At 41.2% G+C, this 16,564-nt stretch overlaps 2 protein-coding genes across 3 annotated transcripts; one reads left to right on the forward strand and one right to left on the reverse strand.

The window, feature by feature from the left end:
- Window positions 1-3: 3 nt before the first annotated feature.
- On the reverse strand, window positions 4-8,104 carry thbs4a (thrombospondin 4a; the record flags this gene model as incomplete). Its single annotated transcript, XM_079161672.1, has 23 exons — window positions 4-499; window positions 589-728; window positions 822-994; window positions 1,251-1,447; window positions 1,580-1,628; window positions 1,871-2,049; window positions 2,150-2,246; window positions 2,368-2,452; window positions 2,533-2,585; window positions 2,666-2,784; window positions 3,790-3,949; window positions 4,079-4,186; window positions 4,284-4,388; window positions 4,537-4,689; window positions 4,775-4,855; window positions 4,963-5,100; window positions 5,192-5,394; window positions 5,500-5,551; window positions 6,252-6,343; window positions 6,457-6,559; window positions 6,727-6,974; window positions 7,105-7,302; window positions 8,023-8,104. 23 exons carry the CDS (start codon window positions 8,102-8,104, stop codon window positions 450-452), a joined length of 2,865 nt encoding a protein of 954 aa, XP_079017798.1. The 3' UTR covers window positions 4-449.
- Window positions 8,105-10,098: 1,994 nt separating this feature from the next.
- On the forward strand, window positions 10,099-15,326 carry mtx3 (metaxin 3; the record flags this gene model as incomplete). 2 transcript variants are annotated; one of them, XM_079161618.1, is made up of 9 exons in its annotated part: window positions 10,099-10,191; window positions 11,240-11,309; window positions 11,735-11,811; window positions 11,894-11,986; window positions 12,071-12,253; window positions 12,338-12,414; window positions 12,868-13,025; window positions 13,310-13,398; window positions 13,569-15,326. In XM_079161618.1, 9 exons carry the CDS (start codon window positions 10,099-10,101, stop codon window positions 13,662-13,664), a joined length of 936 nt encoding a protein of 311 aa, XP_079017744.1. In that variant the 3' UTR covers window positions 13,665-15,326. The 2 variants fall into 2 exon arrangements, with proteins under 2 accessions (XP_079017744.1, XP_079017745.1); XM_079161619.1 differs by lacking the exon at window positions 13,310-13,398 and having other exon boundaries at window positions 13,569-13,704.
- Window positions 15,327-16,564: the final 1,238 nt, after the last annotated feature.

The raw sequence follows: 16,564 nt of genomic DNA on the forward strand, positions 1-16,564 counted from the left end.
GCCACGTGGTGTCTTTATTTGCTGAAGTTTTTTCTCATACAGATAAATAACACAATGATCTTTTGTAAAAAAAAGACGTTTTCTTTAATGTTCAGAATTTATTGTACCTCCAACACATTCAAACATAGTATTGAATCTTTAACACTACTCATAAATGCTCATAGAATTGCATTTGAGATATTGCATAAACATACAACCTGCTAATTTATACGAGTGTACTTGCTTCAGTTAAACACAAGTGAAGTATATAATGCCCAAAGCTACAGTTTAGCTCAAATGTCATAGTTCAAATACCATCACTAGAGTCCCTCACCAAAACTGTCCATCATGTTCCCTCTCACATTCATCTTTTTTTCTCTAACTCGTGTCCTCTAACTCTTTGTTTTCAGCAGTCCAGCTCTGCTCCTCTGCTAAGTTGTTTCCTAATGGATCGCTCCCCTTCTCTGGCTTCACTCTGTGTTCTGGGCATTGAGATCCTCGTAGTCAGCAGGAATAGTATCTGTGGTGATGAGAAAGAAAAAGAAACGCTTAGGCATACTTGGAAGTTTATGTAGCCGATAGGACTGCCTCTAACCTGCAGACACTCACCGTTGCAACGGTACTTTAGATTGGACCAGATTATGTTTTCCTGAGAGAAGCAGAACACGCCCAGTCTCCCGCCTCTCATACTGGTATCAATTATCACTTCTGTGTCCGCCACCAGTTTTGAACCCTCAAAGAAGCGAGCCCTGGTTCACACAGGAGGTGAAACTAGTTAAGTCAGTCCGCACAGTATGAGTGTGTATGTCTCTGAGTGTTGGAGGGTGTCCTGATGTATGTACCTGATGTATCCAACCTGTGGTCTGTGCTGCAGGAACCAGCGGTAGGACACCTTGTCCTTCCAGCCAACGTTCCTGGGGTCCTTCCACAGGAGCCGGGCCTGATCAGTGGTGTCTCCTGTGTGCCAGAGAGAGTTCCTCATATACTGACCAGGACCCGTCTTTGACTTAACTACCTAGGAGTAATAAAGAGACGGATAGAATAAGAGAGGGAAAGAAGAGATGATGAAAGTAAACACTCTTCCCCCAGCTGTAACTCAGGAGGCAGAGTGGGTCATCCACGAATCACAAGGTTGGCAGATCAATCCCCAATTCCTCCTGTCAAAGTGTTCTTGGGCAAGGCGTTGAACATCAGATTGCTCCTTGCAAGCACCTTGAACTGTAGCTCGCTGCCACCGGTGTGTGAATGTGTATAGAAATGCAGCCATTTACCTTGAGTTGTATTCCCGGCTCAGCAACGGCTCTGAAGGGTGTAGCCTGCCAGTAGGTTTGTTCTGTCTGTTTCCACATCACTACGTAGAAGGAGGAGGAGTCCTGGTAGCCGAAGATGAAACCAGCATAGTCATCATCCGTCACCGTGTTAACGTGGAATGTTCCCTCAAAGTCGACCCCACTGAACGCTTTGTAGCCTGCAGATGTGGACAGTGGAGAAGAAGGACACGATATATGTGAGGCAAAGGCTGACAAAAAAAAAACACAGAAGAAGATGGGAATATTCAAACAGATGAGAATGAGACAGCAGGAAGGTATCCTGTGCTTACCGACTGCAAGGCCAGGGTCAGAGTTCATGGTCTGAACTATCTCCATGCCCTGTCAGGACAAATCAGAGTAGCTTCACTTTAGTTGTCCTACTACGGGACTCATTACATATGTTGCTGTGGAATTCTAACAAAAATAATAATAGTTTTAACTAAATTGTACTACCAGGACAGTAATATACTCATTTTCTAAAGAATATGGACGGAACAGGTATGAGCTTTATACAAAGACTTGTAATGTTACTGTAACAGAGGCTGACTAGGAAAGGGGGTTGAACTTTGGCTATTGTTTACCTGATTCAGGACCACCCAGTTGGGGTCAATCTGAGCATCCCCCTCTGGATCCAGCACTACGGTCTGATAGGCTCTGAAGTCGGTCAGGGTGATTTCAGCGTTCTCTGGGCAGTGGTCAATTATGTCAATGATGTTGTCTTTGTCAAAGTCTCCTTTGCATGCGTCTCCAACATTGTTATCTGAAATACAAGGATGCAGCTTAGTAGGGACCACATAGCACAAACACATACTGTACACATGCATGTACGCACCAAGGAAAAAGCATTAAGTGATACTAACTATCTGTGTTCTTTTGGTCTGGGTTGGCGACTAGTCTGCAGTTGTCGTCATCGTCCAGTATGCCGTCGTTGTCGTCGTCATCGTCGCATTCATCTCCCTATCAAGATAAAAATGCACATTTGGAGCAGAGCCATCTATATGTCAGAATGCATGAGAGGAATTAATGAAATATGATTAATCTAATAACTGAAGTAAAGTATGAATAAGGAGATTCAAACCATTCCATCCTTGTCAGTGTCCAGCTGAGAGGAGTTGATGATTGTGGGACAGTTGTCTTTTGTGTTCTGGTGGCCATCACCATCACTGACAAAGAGGAGGTAGGTCAAAACATCAGACACATCTGTATATACATTCATACCACTGGCCATGACAGAGGGCTCTACCTGTCTATGTTGTCGTCACAGGTATCTCCTACAAGGTCATCATCTGAGTCAGACTGCAGGTAGACAAAACAAACACGGTTGGTCAGAGTAGCAACAGCAGAGACTTTTTTTAGGACGTTGTTTGGTTTGTTACCTGGTTAGGGTTGGCAACATCAGGACAGCTGTCACAGGCATCTCCCACCCCATCGTTGTCTCTGTCTTTCTGGTCTGCATTGGGGACTCGCTGGCAGTTGTCGAGGATATTCTTATAGCCTGCAAACATCAACAACTCAGCCCTTTTATTTCTGCGTCATGTGTAAAAACGTTGACAGGAAAATCAAAAAAGCCTGACAGAACACAGTCTGCAGACACGGTCTGTCAAATACATGACCAGATGGCAATGTTTGTTGAAGAAGAAGGTGAAATAGTTTCCAGTGGCCTTCAAAGCCTGGCGGAGGCTTTCTGTGGAAAAATGCTTTTAGAGAGGAGACAGACATGACCAAGTGCTTAGCAATCCAGCCTTGGAGTTAAAGACATAACCAAATGATCAAGAGGTTGGAGCTCTGCCGAAAGGAATGAACATCTACAAACAGAGTCCCAACATGCAACATGCGTAAGCATGCAAAGGTAAACATGTGAGCACACACAAAGACAAGAAGTTAAAACTGTGTTTCTAAAGGAACAAATGAGAGGTGCTTGAAATGGGCAATCAAGTGAAGTATGTGAGAAGTTTTTACACCTACGATTCCAGTTGGAACATCTTAACATTTAACACTGTTTTCTACTGGTGTTTTTAGGCTTGAGTTGTTTCCATGAAAGCCAATGATCTAACTGGTAGAGGATGTGAATTGGAAACAGACACAAAAATACCAGGGAGATGTTTTGAACAGATAAAGTGCTGCCAGTCCAGTGAAAGCTACAAAAATGCCCACACTTTCCACCCAACAGGATGGTAAAGGCTGTATTCTTGTCTAGACAGTCTGGTCCCGACAGGCTGTGGTTTGGATAGCCCTCACAGACATGGTAGTTGTTTAATGTGATTATCAGTCACTTGGTTTCACAATGTGTTCCTCCATATATTACCTCTAATTGATGCAATAAAAGCATTAATGGCGCAGTTACTACACCTCCCACAGTAATGACCATCCAACCTTTTCATTCAATGTGACCATTAACAAAACATTGCCCCTTCAATTACACCCAGTGATGTACAACAATCACAAAACAAATGGGACAATAATAATAATTTGACTGTTATATAATAACAAACACACTTACCGTCCCCGTCCATATCATCATCACATTCATCTCCCAGCCCGTCCTGATCGGTGTCCCTCTGTGAGGGATTATTAACTGTTCTGCAGTTGTCACAGGCGTCGCCAAAAACATCCTTATCGCTTTCCCTTTGGTCCACGTTAGGTACGAGCCAGCAGTTGTCCTAGGACAGAAAAAAAAGGGGTTTACTGTACAGTGCAGGGGCTCAAGTGAGTGAGTTAAATTCCTGTTCATTCAAATGTTAGAGCCCATCAACATTTGTCTGCTGGTCCTGTGGAACTAAGTTACCTACCTCTGGGTTAAAGATGCCATCATTGTCTGCATCGTCATCACAGGAGTCACCCAACCCGTCCCTGTCTGCATCCTCTTGGCCAGAGTTTGGCACAAAGACACAGTTATCCTGGAGAAAACACAGCAAAACACACACAGCATTAATGTATAATACTAGCATGAAATAAATGCAAAAAAAATGGTAGGGAGTGTTGAAATGAGTATACCTGCTTACAGTTGTTGTCTGTGCACTGGAGCTTATTGTCAGGATATCCGTCAATATCTGTGTCCTTTCCACACACATAGCCATTACCTGCCCAACCAACTCCACACTAACACACACACAAGAAGAAAAAGTAATGTTATGACGTTTTATGTAGATGATGTAATGAGGAACAGCACAATCTTTAGTGATTCACACTCATGACCCAGTGGTACGTATGCAGCCGAATATGACTTCGGTATTTTCTAAATCCTTACCACACAGCTAATGCTGCCGTCTCTCTCCACGACACACACGGCATTGGTGTTACAGGGACTGGGTTGACCGTTGGGGCAAAGCCTGGTACCATGGCAGCCTCCCACCTGGTCACCTGTGAAGCCAGTTTTACACTCTCCGCATCGGAAGGAGCCCTGGTGAGGACAATACTGAGTCAAAAAACAGTCCTCCTGCTAATAGAGTGTGACAATAACCATACTCTAGTTACAGTGGCCTCACCATAGTGTTGCGGCAGTGCGAGTTGGCAGTGCAACCTCCATTCTTTGGCGGGCTCAGACACTCATCTATATCATCACACACCTGGAAAGAACAGGTAGAAGATAGAATTCACATTCTGCCACCGGGCACAGATATATCCAACAGTAGGAATGTTTTTATGTACAGTGTAGTAATAGTGTTTGTTTTACCTGTTTGTGGGACTTAGCATAGGACACTCCCACTCCAGTTATCCCTGGTCCACTGTATCCCAGAGGGCATTTCTCACAGCGAAAACCAGGAGCAGTGTTTACACACCGGACACCAGGGTAACATGGATTAAACTGGCACTAAGATATACAAAATAAACACGTTCAAATGATAATTACTGCTAGTTTTACTGGTTGCAGAGTCGCATACCAGGAAACAAATGATACATACCTCATCTACATCGTCACAGTGCACCCCGTCTCCTGTATATCCATCAGGACAGGGGGCACAGTGAAAACCCCCAGACTCTGAACGGATGCACATGTTCTGTCTGAAACAGGTGCCAGGTGGACATTGAGTCAGAGGCTTAGGCTGCATGACAAACTGCGGCGGACTTGGAGCTGGACCTGTGTTGGTTGGATTACCCCCGAGACCTGTGTGCACACACAGCCAGATATGAAAGCACCTTGTTGAAATGTCACTTTGTCAGTATCTCAATACTCTCTACAGTACATGATCATGATTTTTGTACTGCTTACCACAGGCAAGACACTCTGCGATAGTATTCCTCAGAAAGGTTGTCTCCTTAATCTTAAAGAAACACAGTGAAAAAGTGTTAGTCGGGACAAACTATTTTAGGTAATAGCGTTATTACTTTACAGCATATATCACTGGAGGCAAATCACAATCTTATGTTTCAATACCTATTGAAAATCTGAATGAGACTAAAATGTGTGTCTGCGAAAGGCAAGCTCCGGTGATCTGTTTCTCTCAATGTGCACGACAAGTCTGAGATGTTGAACTATATAACAAGTACTTTATTGCCTCAGTCTCCCTGTTTGATGCCTTATCTCTTTACAAATCCTCTGCTTTAAACGAATATCATCCATGTCTATCTGCTGCTGAGGTGAATTTTGCTTTTACTCAGCTGTCTGTTGCAGAGGTTATACATAAAGTCTTGCAACAAGAGACCGCCAGCAGGTCCCCACAGTCTGGATTCTCACTTTTCATAACAAATTGCTGATTTTATTGCAAAACCAATCTTATCCCGAGGAAAAATGAATTTCCAATTTATATTTTATCCATTTAATTTAATCTTAGCATCAACCTGGTCTTAAGAAAGGAACAAACAACAAATTATTGGACTGTTTATTAGACCTCTATGTTGAAATACTTTGGTAGTTTGTTTTATTTTTCCATATCATCTTGATCAATTTTTAATTGTTGTGTTTTCTCCTTCCATCAGTTACCCATGTGAGACACACACGTCTGGGACTCAGAGCTGGGATACCTGCTTGTGGAGCAGCTCCTTCATCTCAGACAACATGCTCTTCAGCTCCTCCATGGTGGCCTGGTCGTCTGCTGTCCTGCCTCCCTGGATGCCTGAAAGAATTTCACCAATCAGAATTAGAGTATTAGATACACATCCCACATCTAGTCGGTTTAGGTTCTAATGATGAGGTGATGTCAGACAGTCGGTTGCAAACTGTTCTCACTCAGCAGCGGCAGAGATTCACGCTGATCCACGCTGCAGTCCTGCAGAGTCGCCACATTGTCTATGGTGTCCTCTATCACCAGCTTCAAGTCTGTCAGTACATCCTAGCAAAGAAAGAAACAGACTGCATGATATACATGTGGCATGTCTAGTTATTGCACTGCGCTAACAGTATTTACACAGTAATATTGGGGCTTTACAAATTTTTTATGCAGCCTATATCTCTGCCATCAAATATGAAATTACTCTCAACTGTAAGCCTCTTATTCACCTTTGCACTCGACTGCAGGGTCCTAAGTGCCACCTTGTTGGGGCCAGAGGGGAGTGACCCAAACGCAGCGGGCAGATCATCCAAACTGTGCGCCAGTCTGCAGTCTACATAGATGTTGAGGCGCGGTGGGCCGCTCTGTAGACCTGTGGCATGTAGCATCACATGGTGATCTCGGCCATCTGCCAGGGAAGCGTGGTTGATACTGGTTGTGACAAATCGTCCGTCAGTCCTCTGGTAACGAATGGTCACTAGAGATGGAGAGAAGCGAGAATAAAAGACAGGGAGGCAGTGAAAGGCAGCAGGAGAACACAAGTTAAAACAGATAGCTGATAATGCAGTCTGTATAACACCAGTATGTGTTTTAATAGAATAATTCACCCTTGCTCTGTTTGGCCTGCACGCTGACCTCCAGGTACTTGGTGTTGTTTTTGGGGTTGATGACACTGTAGAGAGAGGTGGGCGCCTTGTTGTGGAGCCTGAAGGAAGAGAGGAGGAACGCCTCATCTCGCCCTTTGTTCTTCAGGCTTCCTTGGAGCAAGTCTGGCAGGCAGTCTGGAGACACCAGCAGGTCATAGACTAACACAGGAGAGCATTGTTAAAAACCTGCATTATACGGTTGTTAACAGATTGAATCATAATTGTGACAGAGAAAAGTCACAGTTTAACACAGACAGTAAGGGAAACACACAGTATAGTCAGTCAATAGCGTGCAAGGGACTTAGAGAGTATGTGTTTGTGTGTAAGTGCACATTCATGTTTGTGTCCTGCTGTGTTTTATAGAGAGGTAGAGAGGAGCTGCAGAAAGGAGCAGCAATAAACTCTTTCCACTGGAACAAACCCACTGCCCCACGCCCACACTCTCTACTACACACTCACGCGCAAAGACACGTACACACATACATACACAAAAACACTTGCCCACAGCCGTTAGTTAAATTCAAGAATAATACAAAGTGACAGGAAGTTATGTGGAAACATTTGCGTGTGGATTCTGGGCAAATCAAAGTTTTGCACATGCACTTTCTCAGATGGCAGTTAGTGTTGTTTTACCATCTAAAACTGATTTACTCATTTAGGTCAGACTGTTACAAGATCCTGGATGGCAAATTCTACAAACCACAAAAAGAGCCAAAGAAATTAGGAGAGTTACTCTTGTTATTTGCAGGCTTGCTGAAGATTAGAAGTCGTAAGACCAGACAACAGATTGTTAGGAAAAGACAGTCACTTGAAATGTGCTGATCTACAGACACAAAAATGTTTTTTTCCGAAGGGGCATAGATGGTGAAGAGTACTTACTAACGCCTTGAGCCGTGACAGTGAGCACCAGCTGCTGCAGCACCAGAGACAGAGCCGCTGCTCTGGCCCACACATCCATCATTTAGTGCTTCAGTATGGGACACGCCTCAGCAGAAGCAGTGTTCCTGAAGAAATAATTGAGTTTCCACTTGTGGATCAGTAAGCCTATCACAGATCAATCGCCTATTTCAACACAGAATGAAGAAAATCCAGATGTTGAAGCCAAATCTCAGCAGAGGTGAGATGGTTTTGTGGACACAGGCACAGCTTTTAAAGCAAAGGGGAGTGTCCTTGCACTCTATTGCGAAAGTGGCACAGTGTAGGACCTATTTTAATAGTTTGAGGGAGTGTCCCCTTGCTATAGTTTCATCAAATGATAAATCATAGTCACTATGGTGTAAAAGCTGGAGCATTTATTACTACATGCACATTTAAATAAATAAATAAGGAATTGTACATTGTTTTATTTTTAAAAGGATTGTCAGAGTACAGCATCACTTTTACTTCAGATCACCTCATATATTTGAATTTTATTTGTTTATATACAGTATGTGGTTATTTCCTTTACTTCAATTGTACCTTCAATTGAGCGTATTTCTCTTCTCCACATCTTATGTAATTATAAATTAAATTATTAAATTAAATTAATTATTTCTTGTGTGTCTTTCTTATGTATGGGCCCAGTGCTGCTTGATGTGCTCTCATTTTTGTCTGCATACATGAAAGGGCTTAAATGGATTTCTGACTATTTTTTTAATTTATTATTCTGTAAATCTTTTAATCTAGAAAGCACTTTGTATTTACGCTTGAATCTGCTATATAAATACAATAATTTAATATACTGTATGAACTAAATGGGAGCATTTGAATGCATTTACAACCCTATTTTATTTAGAGTCATGATAAAGTTTTTATTCCTTGAGTCTTTATGTTAACAATCTTTTGGGGATTAGTAATATAATAGCATAAAAAGTACTCTAAATCAGCTTGTACACAGTCAGCCAACTCAAACAAATGAAATGGATTGTACCTGGGTCTTCAAGGAGGAAAACTTGATTCTAGCTGGCCAAAGTTTTAACAAACATAAACCTGTGTCATAGATGTGTATTTGATCTCCTAGCTCATCTCCAGTAAGACCAGTTAAATTGAATAACTGTATACCAGATGTTTTTAATTTATATTTAATCTTAATTTAATTTAATCTAACTTGTTTTACATGCCTGTGTAAACCTTTTATAAAATCCATCTGAGAATGTGGGAAGGGAAGGACAAAGAGGGCTGGACTCGGGACCCTGGAAACATTTCTTGATTGATGTCTGGTACTCGTCTTAAAACTTTCTCCTCAAACCTCAAGTACATTTCAACATCTCAGCTGCTACTCCGAGCCAAGGAGAGACATTTACCATCCCTCAGAGCATTATCAACGTGCATCCGTTTGTGTCTGGCTGTCTGGTGTCCGACCAAACACCTGGCAGCCTTCAACAGTCCGACTGTCAGTTCATCATGCTATTGTTACTGAAAATAAGAAAATAGACTACATTCTGAAAGGGCACAATTTCCCCCATTAATATAGAGTCCATACTTGTCTTTGCTCGGCAAAACAGTCTCACCACAAGGTCTATTAGGAGCTGTTCTGCAGTTTTCGATCTAATCACACAACCTTCCTCAACAGATAGTGCTGCCCAGTTGTCAAGAATTTGTAGAGTCTAAATTTGTCATTGATGTTATTACAGGTTCTCGTCTATGTTGTATTATGTTGACAAATAAATTCTTTCTCATTATGTTTACTTGTTTTGTGCCCCCTCTCGTAAAGGTGCATCATGCTGAGTTGTTGCTATAGTTCCTAATCATTACTTATCATTTTATGACCCTTTAATTAAGTGAAGCAATCATCCTAACAAACTGAGAATAAACCATTACAGTTTCATAACATAAGCCAGAGACAGATTTCTGGAGAAAAAAAAAGCATATTCAAAACACATATCCACATACATGTCATCTTAGCACTTCACATCCACCACCTGTTTAATTTCTTCACCTACGATATGACACCCAGTGACGTCACCAGCTCCTTCTATGAATCAAAACATGGCGGCTGCCATGGAGCTGAGATGCTGGGGAGGAGACTGGGGTTTGCCTTCTGTCCACACCGAGTCTCTAATAGTTCAGGTAACGTTGTCGTCTGCTCGAATGGATACATAAAACATACGGTCATTCTGTCGAGCCATGCTTTCGAGACGAAATGCTTCTTCTCCGGTTGTCTTTGCGTGTTCTCTGTGTATTTCTGGTTAGCTTCCATGCTAACCTGCCTCCTGCAGTTTGCCTGTTAAGCTAGCTGCTCGTGCTCAGCTCGGTCTGCAGGGTTAAACATATTATTTCCAGTTTCCCTTTTTTTTTGACCAGCTACAACGTAACTGTGCTGACTGCATGGTCAGAAGTCACTCTCACTGGGAACGTAACTGTGGTCCTTCAAGGTCAGCTTGTTGAGACTGAGGTTTTAATTCATAATGTTTATTTATTATTTATTACCCTCGCTAGCTAGCTATCAACGATGACCCATCTAGTAGTAACCTTGTCAGAACGTGAACAGTGAGGAGTTTGCTTCTCAGTCACTGAATCTATGCAGTTATTACTTTTGCCACAAGGTGACACTTTGACTCAAAGATGACGTGTGTGTCACCCTAAAAGCATAGCACGTTAGTTAGTGATACTACTGCTTTGTGTTACTTTATTGACAGCAGTATATATATATATATATATATATTAATTAGTGTCAGTTAGTCAGGGATAGTAGCCTACTGTTCACCAACCAGAAACAGACATTTAGTGAATTGGTTAACTGACTTAAAATTTAACCAATTAAATGTTTCAGTTATTTTATATTACAAACATTCTATGGTTCTAGCTCCTCCTGTGGTGTGTTTTCTGCTTTTCTCTATTTTATTGATTGTAAACTGGACATTTTTTGGGTGTTGGGCTGTTAGTCAGACAAAATAAAAAAGAAGACTTCTCCTTAGATACATTTGTAATAGCCTGTTTTTACCCCAAAAAATAATCAACAAATTATTCGATAATACAAATAATTGGTTGATTTAGTTATACATCTTTTTTAACTCATTTTAGTGAGTTATTTTTTGTCTTGCTCGTGGGTTTGCTTCTTTTTTCCTCCCTTTTTTTTAAACCCATTTTTCTGATTGAAGTGTGTGTTTTCTTTCAGGCATACGCCAAGTTTTCTGGGGCAAAAGTCACAGTTTCTCCTATTGACTGGACATGGAAAACTCTCACAGGTGGGCTGCAGCTCTAAACCAGAAGCACATAACAGCGTGGTCCAGACACCACATGGGAATTGCTTAATATACACATATGTGGTTGACTGATAGGAATATGTTTTAAATACATACAGTACATTGTAGTTTGGAACACATATCAATATTAGATGTATATAATAATGTAGGAGCCTACACTACAGTGTGCATATTCAAAATCACATGATGACCAAGTCATGAAATTTCTTTGAAAAACACAGATTTAAAGCTTGGATTTAATGTTTTTATGCATCTGATTGGGTTCCACAATGGAGTGAATTCATCTAACTTGTAGGTACTCAATATATTGTTGATTACAAGACCTTAATAACGTTAATGCAGATGCAACACCAGACGCTAGCTTTGTCTTGAATTGTAATATCTTCTTCCTGTCGTTCAACCTGCAGCGACAGTCCCAGAGTTGCTGTGTGGAGACTCTGCAGTTCAAGAACCTACAAATATTCTCAACTTCCTGAGAAAACAGGTACCAGTGAATTCCAATGCTGCTCACTGTGCTTCACCTGGTCATTATCTACTGTAATAAATGTGATTGTTATTTTTTTCAGAGGTTTAATGCAGACTATGAACTGACAGCCCGACAAGGAGCAGACACCATGGCGTACATCGCTCTGCTTGAAGAGAAACTACGACCAGCTCTGGTAACGCCATCTCTCCTCTGATCCCCGACGAGAACTACTCCGTGAGTAATGATTTTAATTAGAGTGACGCTTTGTGTCCCACAGTTGCACACTTTCTGGGTGGATGCAGAAAACTACGCCAATCTGACACGGCCATGGTTTGCTTCACGCTCGCCATTCCCTCTGAACTTTTTCGTCCCCAATCACTATGCCAACACCGCCCTCTCCCGCATCCTTCTAACGAAAGGAGAGGCGCCGCTACACAGAATCACTGAGGTCGAGGGAAAGGTAAACATTCACTTGTCTGATTCACCAGTCACATCTTGTGTCAACTCTTTGTAGACTGTAACTCTTTCTCACTGCCTGCCTCAGATCTACAGCGATGCTAAAGAGTGCCTGAATCTCCTCTCATACAGACTGGGAACTGCAAACTACTTCTTTGGCAACTTGTGAGTGCTTTAATGTCCTTTGATGGACCACATATGTACATTACATGGATGTGCAAAGCTATTAGAAGACAGAAAAGATGAAAAATCATAAGAAATTGGGATTGAGTCTTTGTCTGGTTTAGTTTTAAAAATGTTTTTTATTTCATCAAATATTCAGTTGGCCATTTGATTACAATTGATCACAATAATAGGCCAATTTCGATCTATGAATGTAGATTTCTCTCATAGTATTGAAGTTGATGATCATCATATTAGAGGGAATGGGCCCTCTGAAGTGTATCTCAGAATAATTCTGAGAGAAATCAGACACAGAAAATGCTTTCTGGTTTTTATTAAGACAAAAATATAAATTATAATTCAGGATTTATGGAACACTGACAGAATGAGTAAAACTACATGTGATGTCTCGCTTGTCTCTGTGTGTTTATAATTTGTTTTTGTTTGTGTTTGTAGGCCGACCAGTCTGGACGCCTTTGTGTTTGGTTTTGTGGCTCCAATGTACAAAGCCAGTCTCCCCAGCAGCCCTCTGCAGAGCCACCTCAGACAGCTCGATAACCTCACAAGCTTCTGTGACAACATCCTCGCCGTCTACTTCAGCTCGGACCACCCTTGTAAGATCGCTGCACGCGCTAGAAATACTCGCACTCTTGGGCTTTAGCTTGGTGAAATCCACACATACAAAGATGCAGGGGACATTTGACATGATATCCATACACAAGCACACGAAACTACTAACATCATCAGCATTTCCCTTCTTCTCACATCTTTGTTTCACGGCGTGCTTGCTCTTTGTACCTGCTCTGTTTCTGGGTGCTCATCAGCCTAACGCTGTTCCTCTTCCACTGACTCGCTGCTATCTTCTCTGTGGGTGTCCGCTTACATCATTTCTCTCCAGGTCCCCCCCCACCTGTTCAGGAAACAATGGATGCCAACCTCCAGAAACTAACTCAGCTTGTAAACAAAGAGTCCAACTTGATAGAGAAGGTGCTTCTGTTTTCCTTTTACCGTCTCTTTGCATGGGTGCATGGTTGCATTTGGCAGGTACAGTCTCAGCTGTACTAATAGTATATATAGTGTCACTTAATGAATTATTGTCATTTTATTTTCTGCCTCTGCATGTGTGCTCTAACTAAACTGGACATCCTGTACTGTAGATGGATGACAACCTTCGCAGCAGCCCTCAGCACAAACCCCACAGACCAGACCCCAAACCCAGTCTGGCCAGTGAGCAGAGCTCTACTCCTGCCTGACCCCTGACCCCTGACCCGTCAACCCTGATCCAGGCTTAAGAATGGAGGAGAGGAAGCCTGTCGATGAAAGCTGCAGTTCTGACTCAACATCCTAAAGTAAAAAAAAATGCCATCCAGGGGAAATATGGTTTGAATGGAAAATAACCTAATAATTATTGGAAGTATGACTATATAACTATTAAAGAGGCTATTTTATAGAAACATAATGATGATTGATTTCAAAGATGTTGGTCTGAAAGAGATGGAAAAGTGCATGTGTGAGGTTTTAGAAAAAGGTTGGGTGCATGTGTGTGGTTATGGATGGAATTCTATGAAGTGGCGTTTGATGAGAAAGACACAGAAAGTTGAAGGAAAGTAAAAGTCCAGCAGGGGAAATAAGTGACCACCTAACCTCTTCATCCTTTTGTTTTCTGTAAGAAATATGTGTTTTCATTTTTCATCACACTACAATTCATGCACCATAGGACACGTCATGAGGATATTGAAGTTAGTTACTCATTGATCTCTAACATGGTGCAGAGTTGTGCTAGAGCACCAAATGGGAAGATTTGTTTAGTTATGTTACTCCAGTTTATAAATCTGTTTTCTTTTTAACATGATGGTGATCTGAGATCTTTCACCTCCTGTAAAAACCTTCTGTAAATTCTAATGACATTTAAATTAGTGTTATGTACAGTATGTATACAGTCATGACTAGGAAAAAACAATCGCGTATTTAGTTTTGCTCTCCTCTCTGCTTTGTATAGCTTGTATAGTTGTAAATATTTTCATGATGGAAATCAATGTAATTTACTTAATAGGGCTGATCATCTCCTTCAGTCTTTGCTAGATACACTGAGGTAATTCACACACACTGTGGTAACTTATTCATGCAGAATATTTGGGACTAATGAGTGTTTGTGTGAGAGTTCACCCAAGGACTATCAGAAACCATGTCTTTCATTTATAGTTTCTTTGTTTTGCAAGATAACTGTCATTACCAATCCACTTGCAGTTGTTGCCATGGTTTTTCCACAATCAATCTTACAAGTACAGCATTTATTTTGTTTAGATTTTTCAGCTGTGTTGTCATTTGCTGTGCCTATTTAACACCTTGTTAAAACTGAAGTGTCTGTCCCATTTGGGAATGTCTCTATCTGCCTTTTGAAACATTTATTTTTGCTGTCTGAATTTCAGAAACTGAACTGTAAAATGAGTTGCCTCACGTTCTTTTGTTTTTAACGTCATGCTCCCCAATATCCTCACAGCTCAGACACTTCTGAACATCTACTCTATGTGATTAGTGTCTCAGTCTAAAAGTATTAATACTTTTCAAGATACTTGGGCTTCTGCAACTTCCAAACACAACATTTTATGGTTACATTCCCATTAAAGCACCATACCCTGAAACAAAAGCATTCATTTGTGTATGTGTGTGTGTGTGTGTGTGTGTGTGTGTGTTTTTGTCAATTACAAAATGTTGACAGACAACAATCAGGCTTGTGAGAACCATAAGGCTGCAGTGTGCCTTCATGACTGCTGGTGTCATTGTGCAATTGTCCAAATGTTAACGGTTCATCATTTTCATACATTGCCGCAAATGATCTTTTGACATTTCTGTTACTGTTCATTCTGTTTGGATGGTTGGTAACAACTGTCATCATATAAATGAAATACAAATATAATCCAACCACGACCACTGTCTTTTCTTATGAAGCTAAATAAACTTAATATAATTTCACTAAATGTGCCTGTAAATGGTCAACTGGAGCCTAATTAAAAGATTATATGAGAGCAGTTTGGGTCATATATTGTGCTTTAAAAGACGTCCATCTTCTAAGGCGAAGCAACATATTGGGTAACTTGTTTTTCCAGTAATAGTGACAGAAGATTTTACCCTTGCCTACCATGCTTATTGTGTGGTCGTTGTTTAGATGTTGGGAGGACAGTGAGCTCTTTGTTTGGTTTTTGGCCTTAGACCTGGAAAAAATGAGAGTAATTTAGCTGCGAGGAGATGATTCATACTTGACATCAGATATTGTCAAAGTCATTGGAGGTAGAGGCTCATGCTGAGACTTCTCTTGGCTGGCTATTTAATAGGTGTGGTAAAGGGAAATAATTACATGTTGACAATTCTGTGCTACAAAAAATATCTTGCGTATTTCTATCTTTTTAATATCGGTGATTAAACGACACTATTCCTGTTCTTCTGTTTTTCTGAGTTTGAAAAGTTAATCTAATTGAATCAAAGAACTGTGTTTGCAGCACTGAAACTGGTCCCAGTAAAATGAGGCTGTCCCTTCTCAAAGAGCTGTCCTTCAGCTTCCAGCTGAGCAGTCCAACGGATCACATGGAAGCCAGCAGCTGTTCCCTGACAGTCTGCATGTGTTTGCCCCACACCCCTCTTCTACATTTCACTCCCCTCCGCTCCCCCAGAAATGAGGGGAAACGGTACGAGTGCCTGGAAAAATAGTTTAGCCATATTTGAGAAATGACATGAACCATGTAGCTTTGTCAGCGATGTGTATGGCTCCCAGTACAGTAGCTGTAAATCATCAAAAGCAATCTGGACGTCTTAATTGCACGATAGATTCAGCAGAAGTATTCAGGATTGGTGGCAGAAATGTATTTTGAGCCAATATTACAGCTAATGGAGTGCTGGGGCCCTCTAGTGGTGAATGTACGTCAGAAAACTAAAAACAATCAGTCCAGTTGAGCAAATAGAAAAATAAATATGTTCATTCAGCTCAGATGTTAAAATCAGTTTACAAGACAAAGAAAGGAAAACAATTCATCTCCACTTGCTGCTGTGGCACATAACAAAATATAGATGAGATCACATCTGTTTACAAAGGTTATTTACACAAATTCACAATATGAAATACAGTTTAAAAGTCCCACCGTATGTTTCTCGGCACTAT

Source organism: Pholis gunnellus (genome assembly GCF_910591455.1).
Source record: "Pholis gunnellus genome assembly, chromosome: 6".
Classification (NCBI taxonomy): domain Eukaryota; kingdom Metazoa; phylum Chordata; class Actinopteri; order Perciformes; family Pholidae; genus Pholis; species Pholis gunnellus.